The sequence below is a fragment of the Scleropages formosus genome, chromosome 13, assembly GCF_900964775.1.
Source record: "Scleropages formosus chromosome 13, fSclFor1.1, whole genome shotgun sequence".
Taxonomy (NCBI): Eukaryota; Metazoa; Chordata; class Actinopteri; order Osteoglossiformes; family Osteoglossidae; genus Scleropages; species Scleropages formosus.
Genome location: NC_041818.1, coordinates 16,641,295 through 16,659,865, shown reverse-complemented (window position 1 = coordinate 16,659,865; position 18,571 = coordinate 16,641,295). Strand labels below are relative to the sequence as shown.

At 47.7% G+C, this 18,571-nt stretch overlaps 1 protein-coding gene across 1 annotated transcript in view; it reads right to left on the bottom strand.

Moving 5' to 3' along the window:
• kctd16a (potassium channel tetramerization domain containing 16a) overlaps positions 1–18,062 on the bottom strand; it is a 50,040-nt gene extending 31,978 nt beyond the window's left edge. Inside the window, exon 1 of the mRNA XM_018756380.2 lies at positions 17,177–18,062. Within this exon, the coding sequence (XP_018611896.2) occupies positions 17,177–18,020 (844 nt within the window). The 5' untranslated portion in view covers positions 18,021–18,062. The remainder of the gene's footprint in view (positions 1–17,176) is intronic.
• Between the last annotated feature and the right edge of the window lie 509 nt (positions 18,063–18,571).

Genomic DNA, 18,571 nt, shown 5'->3' with positions numbered 1-18,571 from the left:
TGCACGCAAAATACACACACTTCGGGGGACTTTCATGTGAAGAATTCTACGGCCACCTCTGTTAATGTTAATATTTTATTTCTCTGCTCATGCTCACATCCAGACTGACTTGAAATTTTATCTTTTTATACAGCTGTCAATTTCTATGCAGCAGCTCAGCGTAGGCAGCCTAGCTGAGGGCGCAAAAACGGGGTCAACAAACTGCCTGCTGTCACTGCTGCCCTCAGCTAACCCATCTGAAACAGCTGAACAGTGCGCCATGTCATTTTTACACTGATTTAAAAAGCGGAATACCGCATTAATTCTGTTTGATTCACACAAGGTGTCAGAGTCATACGAGCACCTCTTCATTGTCAACAGATTCATAATTCTAACCCTTCCTCTTAGACATGGGCAAGGTTTCCGGGTCTGAAATGGATACACATTTACTAAACATGGTCGTTTGCTCCCTTTGACTGCGGTAAGTAGAGAGCAATGAGCTGTTTGAATAAACATGCTGGTATTACCCATTATATGTTCACATCATTCTTCATCGAACATTCATTTAAAATTTTACAAAGACGACTGGAAAAACAACTTTTAAATTCTATTATTTATACATGGTTATTTTATCCAAGATCTGTACACATCTCAATAAGACTGAAGGCAGAACGATTCATTTACAACACCCTAATGCGTCTGTTGGAGGGACACCAAGATATATTCTTTTTCAGAGCAACAAGCGCTGTTTGATATAACTGGCGCTGCAGAAATTCAGCAAAAACGAATGCTTAAAGAAGTGACTCCTAAAACCGCATGGAAAAAAGGGCTTTGAAAAAAGAAGACAGGGCCAATCCACACAATGTCGTTGGCGTAATTATTTTTCACACAATAGCTTGCATTTCTTTGTCATATTGTAAGGTTGAAAGTCTGACTGCAGATCTGCAAAGCGGCTTTGGGCTTGTCAGAGGATAGGGCATAAGTTTTTGTGACAGGAACGGGGAAATTGAATGTCAGTCATTCCTCGTATGCAAATCGAAACAAGCGATTCACCGGGGCAAAGGGTGTTCTTAACATTCCTGTTATTGCATATTAGAGCCCTGGATCTCATAAGCTCAGTTATTTTCATGGCAGAAGCATGGTCTCTTAGGAAATCATTTTCATAGATAACTTTTGAACGAGCATAGTGGTGCTCAGAAGTTTCAAGAGGTTAATTAAATTGCCAAAATGAATTAAACCCTGGCCATATTTAACTCTGGAGCTGTTAACTGTAGTTCATTAAATTACAGTTTGTGACGCTGGGTTCCTTAACACTGATGTCATTGTATTAACACGGCACAGATTGGAGATGGAGGATCTTGAAAGAAGCTAAAGATGGTGCAAAATGATGGCCAACAGTCATTGCAAAGCAAACAGACAGGGACCTGGTATTAGTGGTGTACTCTTCCCGTCATGATATCAACAACTTATAAATTGTGTTTTTGGGCAGCAGTTGGTTTGGAGGTAATGTGTTTCAGAAAGATGAAAGTGGCTCTAAGGGCAGGGCAGAGCTCTGTTCGAATCTATGGCCTCTTGACCCACACCATCAGCACAGAAGTCATGGGTTTCTATGAACACCTGAAATCACAACCCTCACATGGTCCTGGATGGGATAGTCTGGATTTGATTTAGACCAACAGTTTAATTTGACTTCTTTGGGGTAATGTCTGGTACAATTTATTCTTCACAGCATAAAGATATTACTTCTAGGAAGCAGAAAAAACTCTATTTAAATGGCACATATCCAAGTTGCGGATTATGCGCTTGTCACGCCCCCCTCAGCGCAACGAGGAGCACCTGCGGCGGCTCAGGGAGCGATCGCGGAAAAGACGCTCCAGAGCACACGCAGGCGCGGAACCTTGTTCAGCCTCATCGATCATTTGCGCTCCTAGTCTCGCTCCTCGCTCCTCGTTCCTCGCGCTGCTCCACGCTCTTCGCTCCTCGCCCTGCTCCTCGTCTCTGACCCCTTGGTTTGCCTCGATCGCTCGCCCGTCTCTTGGATTACGATTCTCGGATTTGCCCCTTTGGATTCTGTTTGCATATCGGTGACCCTGTGCCTGTTTTCTGACAATGTCTACTGAACCGCCCCATGACCAAGCTTCCTGTGCTCTGCACTTGGGTCTGACGCAACCGCGCCAGGGTAACACCATGACAGCACTTAAAACAGGCAAGAAGAACATGTAATCTGAGCAGTAAAGAAAGAGACAGATACTATGTTAACATCTAAACGAGAGATTCATTTGTCCCTCGGGAGGGGACTGTATAACTCCAGGATGTCAATGCTCAGGCTCTGAGGCCCTCAGTTTGCCACGAGTCTCAAGATAGAGCGAATATGGTGTTGATCCAGCAGGAAAGCAGGTTGTTTAATTTAAAGTATTCATGTTTAACAAAGAATAAGAAGACGGTGCAGTGTAACTGGATTTGGTTCTGAAAGACTTCAACTGAAATCCCTAGGGGAACTTCTGTTGTACTCTTTGGAAAAGTAATAAAATTGAACCTCCACAGTAAATAGCAGATGGTAGAAGTATGGGACATGTACATTAACTTGCTTTGCATCGAAGTGTTGGAAATCCTCTGTTTCTTTGCAATCAGCCGTTACCGCAAAATCTGAAGCATTGCAGCCGAGCTCGGGTTTTCAATCATTTGACCTGCCGGCATTTACCACTTCGTAATTCCAGCAGCTTATTTCCCTCGATTGTCATCTTCGATGAAACTGAAATAATAACATGCAATCGAATGCCTTGGTGATACAGTGTTATTGCAGTCGTATTGCTCAGCTCAAATACCTGCAAGTCACCTACTCCGCTGATTGAATGACAATGGTGGCTCAAACCCATGTTGTTCATTTGAAATGGATAGGAGAGGCAAACTTTTCAGAAAACAGAAAATGAGAAATCTGAGTGGAATTTCAATACAATGTAAATTATATCACTGCAAATGCCACAAAATATGAAGCAAGGAAAAGGGTAAATAGCAAAAGTCAGAATGCCAAATATTCTTCAAAAGACGCAGAACCAGAAAGAATAGTAATATGACTGCTGTATAAAGCATTGAAGCAGAGCACCTGGTCTATCGAACTTGTCCTAGTCCTGAGGTGCTCGGTACATTCTACAACGTCTTAAAAATCACAGTGTGCTAAGAAGCCTAAACTGTTCAATGAAGTGTCAAAAAATATGTGCAACGATGAGGTAACGACATAATTTCTACCCAGTAATATTCAAAAAAAGGTTGGTGTCTTAACCCTACCACCCTTACTGTCTTCAGTACCCTCTACAAAGGATTGTCTTAACTCGCTTAATGAGAAGTGCAGTTTTCACCTAGGAAAGCAATTTCTTCACTGTCGAAACGTGAGGCAAACAGATCAGTCTTGATTAATGGCATTTATTTACAGATTGATGTCTTTGTTTGACTATGTAAGTGCTCTGCTAATCTATTCATTTTCACTTTCAGTTCATGGTTTATGTACTGTTTGTGCTGCCTGTACATATTTTACACAGATAAATATATTATTTTGTGACTTTAGGCTTGTTATAGACCTCTGCAGTTGGTTGAGCTGTCTATTACACATATTCAAACAAAAAAAAAAAAACGCCAAGTTTTTCAGAACCCATCTCAGAAAATCCTTGTTTCTATTAAAAATCGCCATCATTAAAAATTGCTGTTTGTAGCTACAAAAGATTCACTCGAATTAAAAGTCGTACGAACCCTTATGAATCATAAGTATCACCCATGCTGTGCTGGTCATTCCCTTTAGACACGCTGAAAATGGACATTTTAGTCACTCTATCCCATGAATTTAGACTAATGCACTTCTTCATACAACAGGCAATATTCACTTTTTCTGGATTAATGAGGTCTCCTGCTGGGCCCTCATAATGAAATAAAACACCTGCTAGGTTAGTGGTCTTCTTCTATCAATAAGTCATTCAATTTACAACAGTATCTTAAGACTGCTGAAAGCAAGGGTTCCTCATATGTACTTTGGGTTCAGAACCAGCCGTAGGCTATATATCAAAACAAAATCCGCATTCTGAACTTAACATCTCATTTAAAAAAAATCACTTAATGGAACAATGCCTAAGATTTTTGGTCATTGAGAGGAGGTAACCGTCCTATAAACCAGCTCCTTTTTCCATTTCATCTCATCTGATAGACAGAAGGCTTCATTGAACTCCAGCCCTTGCCTATTTTACTGCCAAGAGACCTCCAGGAACATACAGACAGATGCTTTTACGATCTTCAAGGAGAACTAAAATCCAAATCTACTAGGCAATCCTACCCTGAAGCCGGATACTTTCTAAAGTGTTCCGTTCAACACATCAGACGAGGCAGGAGTGTGCTTCTCCACAGTGGCTGGCAAGGGGAAGCTTCTCACGGACTGAGACGCAGCAGCACTTCTTCCTGTTTTAACGGGATTTCAAGAGAAAGCAGCCAAGAAAACGTGAACAGAAAAAGCTAATAAGAGCAATTTACTTAGTGTGATTGGGGACTACGATATTGTATGTGTACTGACTGATTTGCTTCTGTATGATATTTTGTTTGTTTAAACTGTGTTAAACTGCAGGCAGAGTGTCTCTTATCAAAAACTATCCAATTTGCAAGCCTGCTACAACGCTGTCCAGGTGTAAAAATTCTCGTGATAGGTGATAAGAGCTGGTTTAAAGAACTGGTCATGTAAAGCACTGCCACCCTTTTAATTACAGGAATATTATTATAGGAAGAATGAGACAGCCGGTAGTGCAGTGGTTAGAGCTACTGCCTTCGGACCTAAAGGTTAGAGGTTTGATTTCCACCTCTGGCTCTAGCACCCTTGAGCAAGATACTTACTCTAAATTGTTCTGGGGAAAAATTACCCTGATAACAATTCTAAGTCACTTTGGAGGAAAGTGTTGGATAAATGTAATATCAGTTATTCCCACAGGTGGGTGTTACAACTACTTTTGACACCTTTTTGCCCAGAGTTACGGTAAATTAGTTAAACGTGTTAAATGCATACTGTGCCACTTACTGTTGCCTCCTCCCCCCCCCCAGGGACCACCCGGTGAATAATACAGGCGTGTTACTGACTATCCAGGCTCATTGAACATGCATTTCACCACTGCAGCTGTGTTGACCTCTCGGGACCATGGAGCGGACTCTGTTTTGGGTACGGAAGAGAAACGCTGTATGGTTGGTACATAACCATGAACATGTTCAATGTGACACTGTAGACAGAACCAGTGAAGTACTGGGGAAAAGAGAAGCAAAGGAAGGCAAACAGCAAAAATGGGAACACAGCAGCACCCAGACCATGCGGCATCGGGATGCTGTTCGCAAACCTTCTTCCTAGCAAGAGCTCGTCATTTCCTTGCGTGCACCTCTGTACGTGTGTGTGTTTGTGTTGTGCATTATTGTGCCACATATCGTGTGGAGGGACTGATAGGACTAGGCCCCCCTGCTGATAAATGTTTCATAATTCCAGCAAATGCATATGGTGGCCTGTGGAGCTGAGCACAGCTTGTTAGGCCCGCTTGGCTGCCAGGGAGACTGGGGGTCAGGTTGGCTGTGTTGGGGGGGGGGGGGGGGGGGGGGGTTGGTCCTTCACACACATCACAAACTAACAATCCCGCAAGCACGGGACGACAAATGGGCGCAATTTAATTGGCGCACGGAGAGAACGTCGGGCTCAACGAAGCGAACGGGGGTGCGGGAGGGGAAGGCGAACGGCAGATCAGCCCGTTTCACGGAGGAAACCCGATAACACGGGGGGGCTTTTCAAGGCTTAAGCTCAGCGCCGAAGAAAGCAGGGAGGGGGCGAGCACACGCGGCTGCGTGCGAGAACGGCCACGCCGAGATGAACGGATAGAAAGGCCCCACCGCTTCATCTCGTGCACTTCCATCCCCCCTCCCCCGCCACTCTGCACGTTTCTGATTTATTTCATTTGAACTAATTAAGTGCTTTAATTATGGGCCGCTTTACTCCAGCGCACCGAGCGGTGGCAACACCTCCTCATCTTGACAGGATTATTTCAGCATCCATAAGCACGCTGTCCAATTTGGATGCTTCTAGACGCGGGAACGTCAGCCGAGAGAGGGGCTCGGGACGGCGCTGCGCGACGTACGCCGCCTCCGTCCGTGTACATAATAAACTGGATCTGTTAGGGCCCGGCAAGATGCAATTACCCCAGGAGTCAGCACAACAAATGAATACACAGGAGGAAACTGCACACGACTAAACAGCATTGTCATCTTCAATTTTTTCTACCGCATACCCCGCGCGTCGTGTTCGCGCATCCCTTTGTGCGATTCACGCGGTTCCTCAGTCTGGCGCGAGGCGTCCCGCACCGGAGGACTGGTTTCCTCACCGAAAGAAATAAAAATCGCGCTCCTCTCATTATTATGCCAATAATGACGTACAATGAAACTTCAGCCTTCCATGAAAATGTATTTGCATGCAAATGATGCATCCCTTTGTGCAGTGCAAGGAGTGTGACAAGTTACTGCAAAACAGGTTTGCCTGCTTGTCTTCAGCTTCACACTATTATCACTGGTCCAGAAAAGACAAAAAAAAAAAAAATCGCTCAACTTTTAATTGAGCAAAATCCTTTGTTTATAGCGAGGGGGGCACGGTGGTGCAGTGGGTTGGACCGGGTCCTGTTCTCTGGTAGGTCTGGGGTTCGAGTCCCGCTTGCGGTGCCTTGCAATGGACTGGCTAAAGTACTGAAAAACTCAACACGGTACTGTAGCATTTACTGTTTGCCATCAGAGGCCCGGGGATTGAACCCCTGCCCTTGCTACGGTACCTCAATGAAGGATGGTAGGATTCACGGGAGCTATACATCCAGGTATCTCCTAGTAAAGAAAGATGTTTTAAGGGATAGCACCTAATTTCTAAATGAAACCGAGAATCCCTGCACACAGAAATAAACTCCGTCCTAGAGTGACACTTCCGTTCTCGTAGCCTTGCGCTATATGTCAGCGCGTCCTTTCGGATTCGGGATGATCTAATCGAAACCGTCTATTTCACATCAGAATGAGAATTGTAGGAAGGTGATCAGGATTCATCTGTCCTGTGTTTTATGCACCTACTCGAGCGATGAACCTCGGTGCATCAAGTGGAAAGTAACAAACTAGGTTTACTTAAGAATCACATGTCTGCAACTATGCCTCTTTCTCTTAATGTAATGCACACGTTGTATTTTCTAGATGTACGTCGCTTTGGAGAAAAGCGTCTCCTAAATGAATAAATGTAAACGTAAATGTATTTCACGGCAAAGAGAATCCGAGTCTATGGATACTATGGGACCAGTGGTGCACTTAGGTCTCTTTTGTATTCATGTGATCATTTTTTTTTAAAATGTGTATCACCTCAAGTCACTAGTTTACAGCCTGGAAATCATCTTAAGTGTAAAGCAAAACTAATTTTATATTTATGCATAATCAAGTACCATGTCATTTAAACTGAAGAGTGCTTTGTGAGGAGGATCATATTTTATTTTTACTACAGCTTTTATTTACATTTTTCTGTTATTATCCTGTCATCATCCCATAGTCAGATGTAGCTTCTGATATTGACACTATTTATTATCGCCCTGCTTTCTGCTCTCATGTCTGCAGCCATTTTATTTGCTTATTCATGTGGATTCAGCTTGGTACATATGCTCTAACCTTTAAATATTTGATCGAGTTCAGGATACCGTTTCTTTCTGTTATTGTGCAAAAAATTCTGGCTGGGGAGAGAAAGTGGATCAAATCTTATGTGTGAATTAAAAGAGTTAGAAATTTAAAATTTGGCAAGCGCATTTATTGAACTTTACTATCTTATAAATACACACACACACCATCTAAAACTGCTTGTCCCATACGGGGTCGCAGGGAGCCGGAGCCTAACCCGGCAAAACAGGGCAAAAGGATACACCCAGGAGGGGACGTCACTCCGTCGCAAGGCACCCCAAGCGGGACTCGAACCCCAGACCCACCGGAGAGCAGGACCTGATCCGACCCCCATATCTTATAAATATATATCGAAGAGCTATTTTTAGATCACGTACAAGGCTACCGGTTAAAGAGGGGTCACCGACTTCTACAGTACCTACAAAGTAAGTAAATTTTTCAACCTCTTTGTCTATCCATCAAGTCATCCTTCCATCTGTCTGTCCATCCTCCCATGCACCCAACCATCCATCTATTGATTATCAACATCCACTCGACCAAGGAAGGATCGCAGTTGTTCACGGCATACGCTAGAAGCACCCTGGACGGGGCGCCGGTCCATTGCACGGCAATCACACGCTCATTTACTCACACAAACACACGCTACTGGAAATTTCCAATCAACATTCTCTCTGAAATACATTTCTTTGGACTGTCGGGGGAAACTAACACAAACGCAGGGAAAACGTGCAGGCTCAGCCACTCCGTGAGGAGACAAATTGGACATTGCTTCAACAGTTCCGGAAAAGAGCCGTTCGACAATTCATCTGAATTACTAGAGGCCGAAACGGAACCAAAGCAACGATGAAACCGCACAAGCAGAAAATGTGGGAATGCGATTTGCTCAGATTAAGAAAGAGGAAGGTGGCGGCCCTCTTCGGACGGTGATGCCATTGTTCAGCGGTACTCCGCTCGCACCCCGGGCGGCCGGAAGTCAAGCGAGGGCGCGGCTGCCTAACACCGTCTCATACTTCACTCGTGGAACTTGCCGAGCGCCGTCACACCTGGACAGCAGAGGCGAAGGGCACATTTCTGCCGGGGGACTTCAGATTTCCCCGGAATAACAGAGACAGCAATTCGTAACCCCCGGGGCGTGATTTGCGCAGCTTAGCGAGTACTCCGCGCGAGAGGCCTGACCGCAGAGCAAAAACGGGGACTAATATTTTGCCACGCAAAGCTGGCGCTGTGACTCCGACGTGAGAAGGTCAGGCCTCACGCTGACCCGGGGTCAAAGTCATTATTTTAACAGAGAAAACGATGCAGATTCACGCGTACATTTGAAAAGATTTGTCCAAACAGCAGGCTGCCGTTCTCTGGAGAACTTCTCATCGGGTGCCAGTAATGAGGAGAAGACCTGTCTAACGCGGAGCCGCGGCTTGGGGACAACGCGAAGGCGACTCTGGGTCAGGCCTCTGCGCGTTTAATAAGAGCTCGTCCGTCCCAATCCGAGGAGCGACCTTGCGGGTCCTTCCCGTTCTCGCTTCGGGACTTTTCAGCCGGCTGCCGGCTGGGACGAGCTGCAGCGGCATTTCGGGCTCGCGATCGAGCCCCGCGTTAAATGGTTTTGATCTAAAAACCGAATCGCTAATGACTATGCAAAACGACTGCTGGACAGAAGCGTCGTCGTCTCCGCCCTTTGCGTGAACGCGTGCCGTAGCGATGCGACCCGCCCCTCTGATCTTCTTCGCTGCGACTATGAAGCTGCTCGTGTCCTCGTGGATCAAGTTAAGCTCCTTCGCAGCATTTCTTCAGTCTTGGAAACGCAGACACGTGCACTTTGACCCGACGTGTAGAGACTGAATCCACCCTTTCTTTTTACGAAAAAGCAATATATTTTCACTCATGCCGCGCGGTATTAATAACTAAGTATCGCTTCCTTCTTTGATGGCTCGCTTCGGTGCGCTCAGACGGCGCATGTGTCAACTGCTGGTTTGTAAGTGATGACATCAACAAAAAGCGTAGCTCTTTTCCACGATTCAGTGGCGTCCTCTTCGTTCAGCCCGGCTCCTCCAGGCGCACCAATCTTTTCCTCTTTTTCACTGTGTCCAACAGAGACTCGTTTCTCTTTCATACTATTTCATCATTCTATATACAAAACAACACAGAGACTGCAAGTAACAGAATTAAATGACAAAATGCACTTCAATTTGTATCGGTGCCATATCTGCCTTCTAAGTAAGTATACACACACACACACACGTCTACAACCACTTGTCCCAGGTGGGGTCGCAGCGAACCAGAACCCAACCTGGCAGCACAGGGCACAGGGCTGTGGGGGGAGGGGACGCACCCCAGACAGGAGGCCAGTCCGTCGCAAGGCACCCCAAGCGGGACTCGAACCCCAGACCCTGGCCAAACCTGCTGTGCCGCTGTGCCCCGACACCCTCCCCAAGTAAATAGTTGTACATCACAGTCTTGAAATTTCACCCAGCTCTAATATCACAGTATCGAAAAGCCTAAAGACATTCGTTCCTTATCACAGCTCCGTATTTTGCACCGTGTTTTCACTCAGACACGTGCGCCAGCGCTTGCACAGCGGAGGCAAAACTGTGGAAGGGGGGTCTGAATGAAAAGCAGTGGGTGCTGGTGTAAGTGTTCTAACTGTTACTACACATGCAAGCCCTTTGAGCTACGTGGAAAATTTCACACGCTCCTCCAGCGGCAAAAGGAATCCGCCTGGGAATCGATTCACGGCGGAGAGTTTCCTGCGCCTGAAAACACGTGTCCGATGAGGTTTGTCCCAACGTTGCTCTTCCTGGAGACGCTCTGACGCGCGAAGGGACACCTGGCACGATGCCGCCTGTTTTTATTAAATGAGACACGCAGCGCTGACTGCAAGCAAGTTCTACGCTGTGTACGTCATCGAGAAACCACATTTTTAGAGATGCGACCACACCTTAAGAGTGCGGAAGACATTATATTACCGGCGGTCTCCACAGGAGCCTGGTTTGAACCCGTGCACCTAATTCCCAGGAAGAGTCAAATCAATTTTATCGTACTTGTTCAAAGGATAGAAAGTCTGGGAGTATTTTGGTTTAGACCTGTTATTAGAGGGTCATTCACTTGGAAAAATTACTCTGGGGCCCATGAACATGGTATTTTACATGAAAGTGCAAGATAATGATGATGATGGTAATGATAATAAGTACTCCTGCCACGTGGCAGTACATATCCTCTAATGACTGAATACAAAAGTTTAAATATGTCAGAAGAAAAGCTTAATTAAGAGACTTCAAGCAAGAAAAAGCAATTTCCGGAGCGTCTTTCGTGTGTTACGTCGTACAAAAGCAATACCTCCCGAGATGAGATATATCTGTGCACAGCTTGTGTTTTGCATATTCCACTTGTTGCTCATTTTGGGCATTTGCACTGAAAAGTTCAACATCACCACCCCCACGTGAATGGGCTTGACGTTGAGTAATGCATAATGATACCTGGAAACCATCAGAGCGTGAGGCTCAGAGATTAAAGAGTAGCCGGGCACCGAAATGTCACCATGTAGAGTTGTTAATTGACAGAAATGAGATTCTGAGGTGATGGATTTTGTTATTCGTTGCCGCCTTGTGCTCCAGAGGCAACCAGTGGAGAGCATCCCTGAGCGGTGACATTTCCCAGCACCCCCATATGCATACCAACGCTCCTCATGTCATAGACTCGGGCCGGGTGCATGAGAAGCCCGGCACGCCTCCGTAGACCTGCAGCGTTCGCTTTATAAGTAAGTGGAGGAAGCCAAAAAAACAGGTGTGTGCATATAGGCAGCTGACAGTCTGTAAGATGCAGAGATTGTTCCCTTTAACCAGCATCCGTGGAACGATACATCGCTCTTGCGCTTAGAGTTTCACAGCCCCGGCCGTGTTGAGTCATGCTGCTGGCCTGTAAAAGGGACGAGGGTACGAGGCCATGGTTTCGTGACGGCCTCCATTGCACCGGATTCCCCCTATGACCTTCTCGCCATTCCATCCCCGTTCCCCTTGTCTCAGTCCTTCCCCACCTTTAGACACCGTGTCCCATCCATCTCTCCAGCCCCCTCCAGCAAGTCTCCTCCATCACACTCTCACATTCAGGTACTCGTGCTTCCAAAAATCCTTCATTCCACAGGTGTGACGAAAACACCACATTTAAACAAAGACATGAGAGTGCGAAGGGAGTGTAATCTCTTTCCGGGAACACTTCATTTCGCCAGGGCCAGATGCATAAAGTAGTTTTCCAATGGTTATCAGAATGATGATAATGGAAATCACTCCATCCATAAAATGTGGGATTATATAACCGCTTCCTCATTGTGATGGAGAGGCTACAGTATAGAGAAAGCTGTTGTATCTGGGAGTTCAGTTAACGCAATCACAGAATGTGTCATCTGCATATGCAAAATGTCCTTATCATAAGCTCTGAAAATCCTGTTTGACAGTCTTCATTTAAAAGAAAGAGATATTCAGATTCCCGCGTTCTCGCTGATTTTTTTAAACCAATTTAGCATTTTAGATATCGGTGCATTAACCCTGCATTTGCTGTTACTTAAATCCAAGTCACGCACCATGTTCCACAATTTTGGCTTTCTTTACAGTCTTAATCAGTGCCGCACCTAATAGATAATCTCACAACGTATTGTACCTTATTTTGAATTATAATCTAAAAATGCAGCATTAAAATATCCCGCACTCTTTAGTGCTTGTTTACTGAGGAACCACTGCAGGGCTGTTTTACCACAAATCCCTCAAGTATTCCTACCAACAAACACCTAATACTTAAAAATAAACCTGATGTTGCACGTATGATTATGTCTTTTTCGTCCCACGCGCTCAGGTTTGTGCAGGTGAACAGAAGTGGCAATAAAACAATGCACTGGAATATTATAACAACAGTTTACAATATTATAACATCAGCTCCCTCAACTGAATTTATAGAAGAGAGCAAAAGATTTAACATGAAGAGCTCATAAGATGCTCCACAACCGTCTTTGTGTCTCTCTCTCCCTTGCGCACCTCAGCAAGGACTCAGGTGCGAGGAGCTCTGTCTTTCTCCGACAGGCAGCCCCACGGTGGTGCATGAGTAATGTTACAGCTGAGAATCAAACGTATCGATTGAAAAAGAGCAGGCAGCCTGCAGGCTAAATGAAACAGGTCACCTCTTCCAGGGATCCCCTGACTGCTCACCGCCCCCCCCCCCCACCCCCATCCCCCCGACCGATCCCCCACGTTATTATGTTATTATGACATGTCCTGCAGAGCGAACAGCAGGGACGTGTCCAAAGATGCACACCGGTCTATAACGCCTGTCTTCACTGGGCTCCTGCTGTATTTGTCTTGCCACCTCCCGCCCCCACCCCTGACACCTCTGATTCATTCCCCACAGCCTCCTCCACTCCCTGGGCCTGAATAATGCCATTTGTAGGCTCTGTGGCAGCTCCCCTGATGGAGTGGACTGGGAAGCAGCTGCCGCCGTTGAGTGCGGCTCCGGAGCTGTCGGCGCTCCCTCCCTCCGGCCCGGTCCCTGGGAGTCTGGCCCAACCGAGACGCAGCAGGGATCCAGTGTTTCGGCGTAGCTTTTTACTGCATCCGCACAGGTGGCCTCCTGCCGGTACTAGGGTGCAGTGCAAGCAGTCCCCCATCAGCATGGACCCACCGGGCCTTAGCCTTAGAACGCAGATCTGCACACTTCCTCTTCCTGTGTCCATTTCACGCATAAGCAACTTAGTCTCTACACATGAACATCTTAGTAGCAGAAGCTTACATCTGATACACTATATGTGGTACCATTTACCCATTAAAAATTAGTAGTTTTGCCTTCTGTCCTTTATTCATTCATACAGGTACATATGTGATTATCAAGGGTCAAACAGCAGTTCCCCGCCTGGGATTCGAGACTTTAGTCGGAAGCCAGTTTCTTTAACCACCGGAACACCTGCTGAATTTTTTCTCCATTCATGCGTCGAACATTAATTTCCGCTCGGGGATTAAAGCTTGCACGTGTTCCGTGAGGAGCTCGACCCGACACATCGCTCCAGCGGCACGAAGAAAACGTCGTCTAGCAAAAGATCATCGCGCGATTTAGAATGTCTTCGCCACACACTGGCGACCCAGGGCTCCGACTGTCACCGCAAACGATTAATTATCAATCACTGCAGCCATGCGACAAATTAGTAAATAACCTCGCCCGCTGGGAGCTGCGCGGCAGGCCGCTGCGGAGCGAGGGCAGCGAAGCCAGAAGAAAGCAACTGGTGTGCTTAACCGGGGGCTGATCGCGCCCACGAGCTCGTCGGGCAGGCCAATAATAGACAAACAAGAGCCTGTCACACTCTTCATCGACTTAATCTGGCTCCTCGACTTCAACGAGCCTGCACACACTGTCACTTAACACCGCGCTACAGGGGCACGGCCGTGACGACGGGAAGGGAATTTCAATTCCTAGTAAAGCGTCACTGCGTAACGCGGGATTTCTGCACCTGGGAGGAATATAGAAACGACCGGCTGAGCACCATGAAGCTGAGCGCTTGGACTTTCCTCCGTATGGATGGCAGGCGACACTTTGCATACGATTAGCACCAAGTCTTCCTGCACACGTATCCATTTCTCTCTCCCGTCCAGCAGCCGGTGTTCGGTTTTCATTATATAAAGATACTTCTTTTCCGAAGGACCCATCAATCCATTATCGATAACCACTCGTCCGGTGTGGGGCTGCGGTAGTCTGGAGCCTATCCCAGGACGCATAAGGGCAGGGAATACCCTGGGTGCAAGGCTTGTTATTAAATACGAATACACACACACACACACGCACATCTTCTGAACCGCTTGTCCCATACAGGGTCGCAGGGAACCGGAGCCTACCCGGCAACACAGGGCGTAAGGGGGAGGGGACACACTCAGGACGAGACGCCAGTCCATCACAAGGCACTCCCAGTGGGACTGGAACCCCAGACCCACTGGAGAGCAGGACCCGGCCCAACCCACTGCGCCCCCTCTAAATATGAATATATAATGCGAATTTTTTTGACACATACAAAAGAGATTTGTTTTCTCTTCATGTGAATCTATACCCATTCACTTTCATTCATGGAAAATACCGCATGGACCCCCAAAAATAATGTAAAAAATGGAAAAGCCTTTATGCAGCTGCTTCTGCGATGTATACCGGTTCGTATGGAGGTACGTGACATATTAACTGTACTTTACAATCACGTGTCCCTGTCCAAATCTCTCCTTCTGTCGATGCAATGCACTCTTCGAATTGTTCTCTGAGATGTACAGTACGTCCGCTGAATGTAAATGTAAACTATAAGCAGAGGGCTTCTTCATTGCACATATGGCGCCGTGTCTCTCTCGGGTTAATCCAGCAATAAGCCGAAAGAGCTGCAGATACAGAGGGTCAGCCAGAAGTGCGCCTCTCTTCAATGGCCTGTTGCTGTCGGATGGATGGGAAGCAACATAATTCAGGTAGATAGTGATTTATCATCCGGATCATCATCAGTTTATTCCAATACATGGTGTGTATTATTGTATTCGAAAGGCATAGGACCGCAAAGAGAGCTGTCCAGGCTTTCATTCACAGCGTTTGCATGAAATATTCAGCCGAAAGGTTCTACCCATGATGGGTGTTAACGAAACATGTCACATCCTTTCAGACTCGCTGCACTGGTGTTTACTTACGAAAGCAGATGTTGAGGCGTGGCCACAGCAGAAGTATTATTCACACGTACCCTTGAACCTTGAACGCTGATGAATATAATGCTCATCGCGACGAGGGAATAAACACATCACATTGGCGCGACGATGTATCAAAGGACGGCAACAAGGCATGTCGGCTCACTTCATCACTTTAATCTCTGGGTTCTTAAACAAGTCGTTCATTAAATTGCCCTTTCGGTCCACGTTGCTCTTCTCCGTCATGGCTAAGGACAAATTTCACTCCTTTTTACTGTATGTAGTATTTTACCTTTCTGCACTGTGACTCGGAGTGGGGCGCAGCGGCGCAGCGGGGTCTGGGGCTCGAGTCCTGCTTGGGACGCCTTGCGACGGACTGGCGTCCCATCTCGGGTGTGTCCCCTCCCCCTCCAGCCCTGCGCCCTGTGTTGCCGGGTCAGGCTCCGGTTTTTGCCGCGACCCCCACTTGGGACAAGCGGCTTCACGCTGCGTGTGCGCAATGTGACTCGATGTCCTTACCTAATTAGCCGTGGATATGACCGGGGAAATGGCATCCCTACAGTGGCTTCTGCGCCGCCCCATTTCCATCTCGGGTTCAAGGGCCCTGCTGCTAACAGACATGCCGCATCCTGCCAGCTCGGAGAGACCGGTGTTTTGTTGCATCATAAAACATTACGAGAGATGCTCTAATTGCCATTATCCTACTTAACCGCACGCAGCTGGGAGAAACTCTAGTCACGGAAGCAAATTGGAACCGGAACTACATTTCCTGGCTGAGAAAGAGGAGGAAAATAAGGAATGAGTGTGAATTCTGGAAGATGGTCCCAAACTGCATGCAGCAGACATTCATGGGATATTTATACAGACATGTCATCTGTTCATTCATTTAAGCATGCTCTATATTTACATGTTCTTAGAGTAAATAAATATCATGTGGATTAAAACATGCCGCAGTGTATGTCAGAGTGCATGCCATACCAGGATATTCTGGAAATATACAGCGAGTGCTTCGGCTTTGCATAAGAACGGCGCCGTTGTTCTGGGGCAGACTGAAAGGGGGGCGAGGAGCAGAATCCCACTTGTCAGGGGGAACCGCGCAGCCCCACCCATCTCGACACACAGAACACACACACACACACACACACACACACACGCGTGCGCGCGGCCAAAGCAGGACCGTTGCCCCCCCAAGCGAATCATAACCAGAACACATGCTGCAACCCTCCAGACTTCTTCAAAATGTGCTTTTGCTAACCTGACCTATAAAACCCACTAATGCCTTCATATCAGTCAAGTGTAAAAAGAAGAGTCCAACCACCCCCGTTCGAACCTTGTTTGTACACTACTGACTCTTACTTGTACATTACTCTCTTACTCTCTTTACCAGTAAAATTGTCCAATCCGCTCCGCTTATTGAGTCTCTAAGCTGTTAGGTTCAGATTTTCACAGTTATATTCTTCAACAAAATCGTCATCTTTACAAATCAGCCTGCTGCTCAGATATCGCTCGGTTTCATAACCGACATAATTAATTCCCCTGAGACGAAGCACATCTTCTGACCCAAATATGAGCGGAAAAATACGAGCGTCTTATCACTATACGCTTGTCAGATGCTCTAACGCACAAGATACTGGGGAGAAACCGTCTTCTGGCCGGACGACCTGAACCGTGAAGCGAAACCACCCGAACAACCGTCAAACCACGGTGCCTCCTGGTGGCTGTGCGGTGCGCAGGATCTCAAGTCACATGGACGGTGCGGCTGACTGTGGCATCCCCTTGCCGCGTGGTCATTTCTGACTTGTCAGGGTTTGGAAAGGGGGGGCACTTACGGTAGAAGACGTATTCGGTGTAACTGGACCAGATCTTGTCGTCCGCGTACTGGTTGACTAAGGATGCGGTCACAGATGAGTTGCACGCGACCATCTGGAAGCCGCACTCGGACAGCATGTCGAAGGCTCGCTCCAGGTGCTTGAACCTGAGATAGAAGCGGGACGTATAGCGCTCAGGAGGCCGGTCCGGGTCACGGCTCTCGTTCAGGGTCTCGCCAAAGACCTCCTTGACCAGGACGATCCTCCCGCAGATGAGGATCCGCGGTACCCGCCGGAACTTGGTGTCGCTCTGGCTCTCCCTGCCCACGGCGCACGAGCCCCGGTAACCCACCGTGATGAAGCCGTACTTTCTGCTGACCGGCACCAGGGATGCCGGAGGACACGTCCTCTGATCGCTCCCCTGGGAAGCGTCCTCCAGGTCGCTGTGGAAGTAGTCATCCGGGCTTTGCTTCAGGTCCTCGGGGGTCAGTATCCTGACCAGCTCGGGCAGCTGAAAGTACTCGGCCTCCCTCTTGAGCCTGCCTTTCTCCGGGAAGTGGTCGGGCAGGACCACCTGCTTGTCCCTGAGGTAGTCCAGCACGTACCTGAACAAGAAGCCATCCCTGTCTATGAAGTAGCGGCCCTTGGGGTCGCGGGCCAGGTCGTTAGACGGATCCTTCTTGGAAGAAAAGATCTTCCCCAGCAGCGAGTTGGGGATGCTGGTCAAAGTGCCGTGGCGAGTGTAGTACACCTGCCCCCCGACGTTGAGCTCTATGACGTCTGGGAACGAATTGTGCACAGAGCCCTGCTCCTTGCTGGGGGGGTGAGTCCTACAGTTCCCGCTCAGGGCCATCGCTTCAGTCATGCACACGAAAATCTTTGCGGTGAAACGACAGAGAGGTGTCCCGAAAGTTGTTGTTAGCAGGATCACTGCTGTTTTTCAAGCGCACTATTTAAGATAAAATGTTAAAAAAAACAAAAACGCATTTCCTCGTGTGGCACAAAAAAAGCTGAGTGAAAATCCACGCAAACTACAGGAACAAGTTAGCGGTGCTCCGCTCCTTGAGCCCCGCCGGGGTTGGCATGTGCAATATTGCCCAGGTGGCCCCTAAAAAAGACCCCCCGCGGGGCGCGCGGTCGCCCCGAAACGTTCACGCAGGAGGAGGAAACAGGGACATTTCCACGGGAGATCGGCCGGGTCCCCGTGGCGGGAGGCGCGTTCAGCACCGCGGACAGCGGCAGGGCGCGCAGGGCTCGTCTCCGGCGCACGCGGCGTCGCTCACACAATGCAAAGCCGCGTTTCGCGCAGATCGCATCTCCAGCAGGACACGATCATTGTTCCACGGCGGGTGGGGGCCGGGGGGGGGTGCAGCCTTTTGGACTCTCACCTGTGCGAAGAGCAGGGCGCGCCGCACA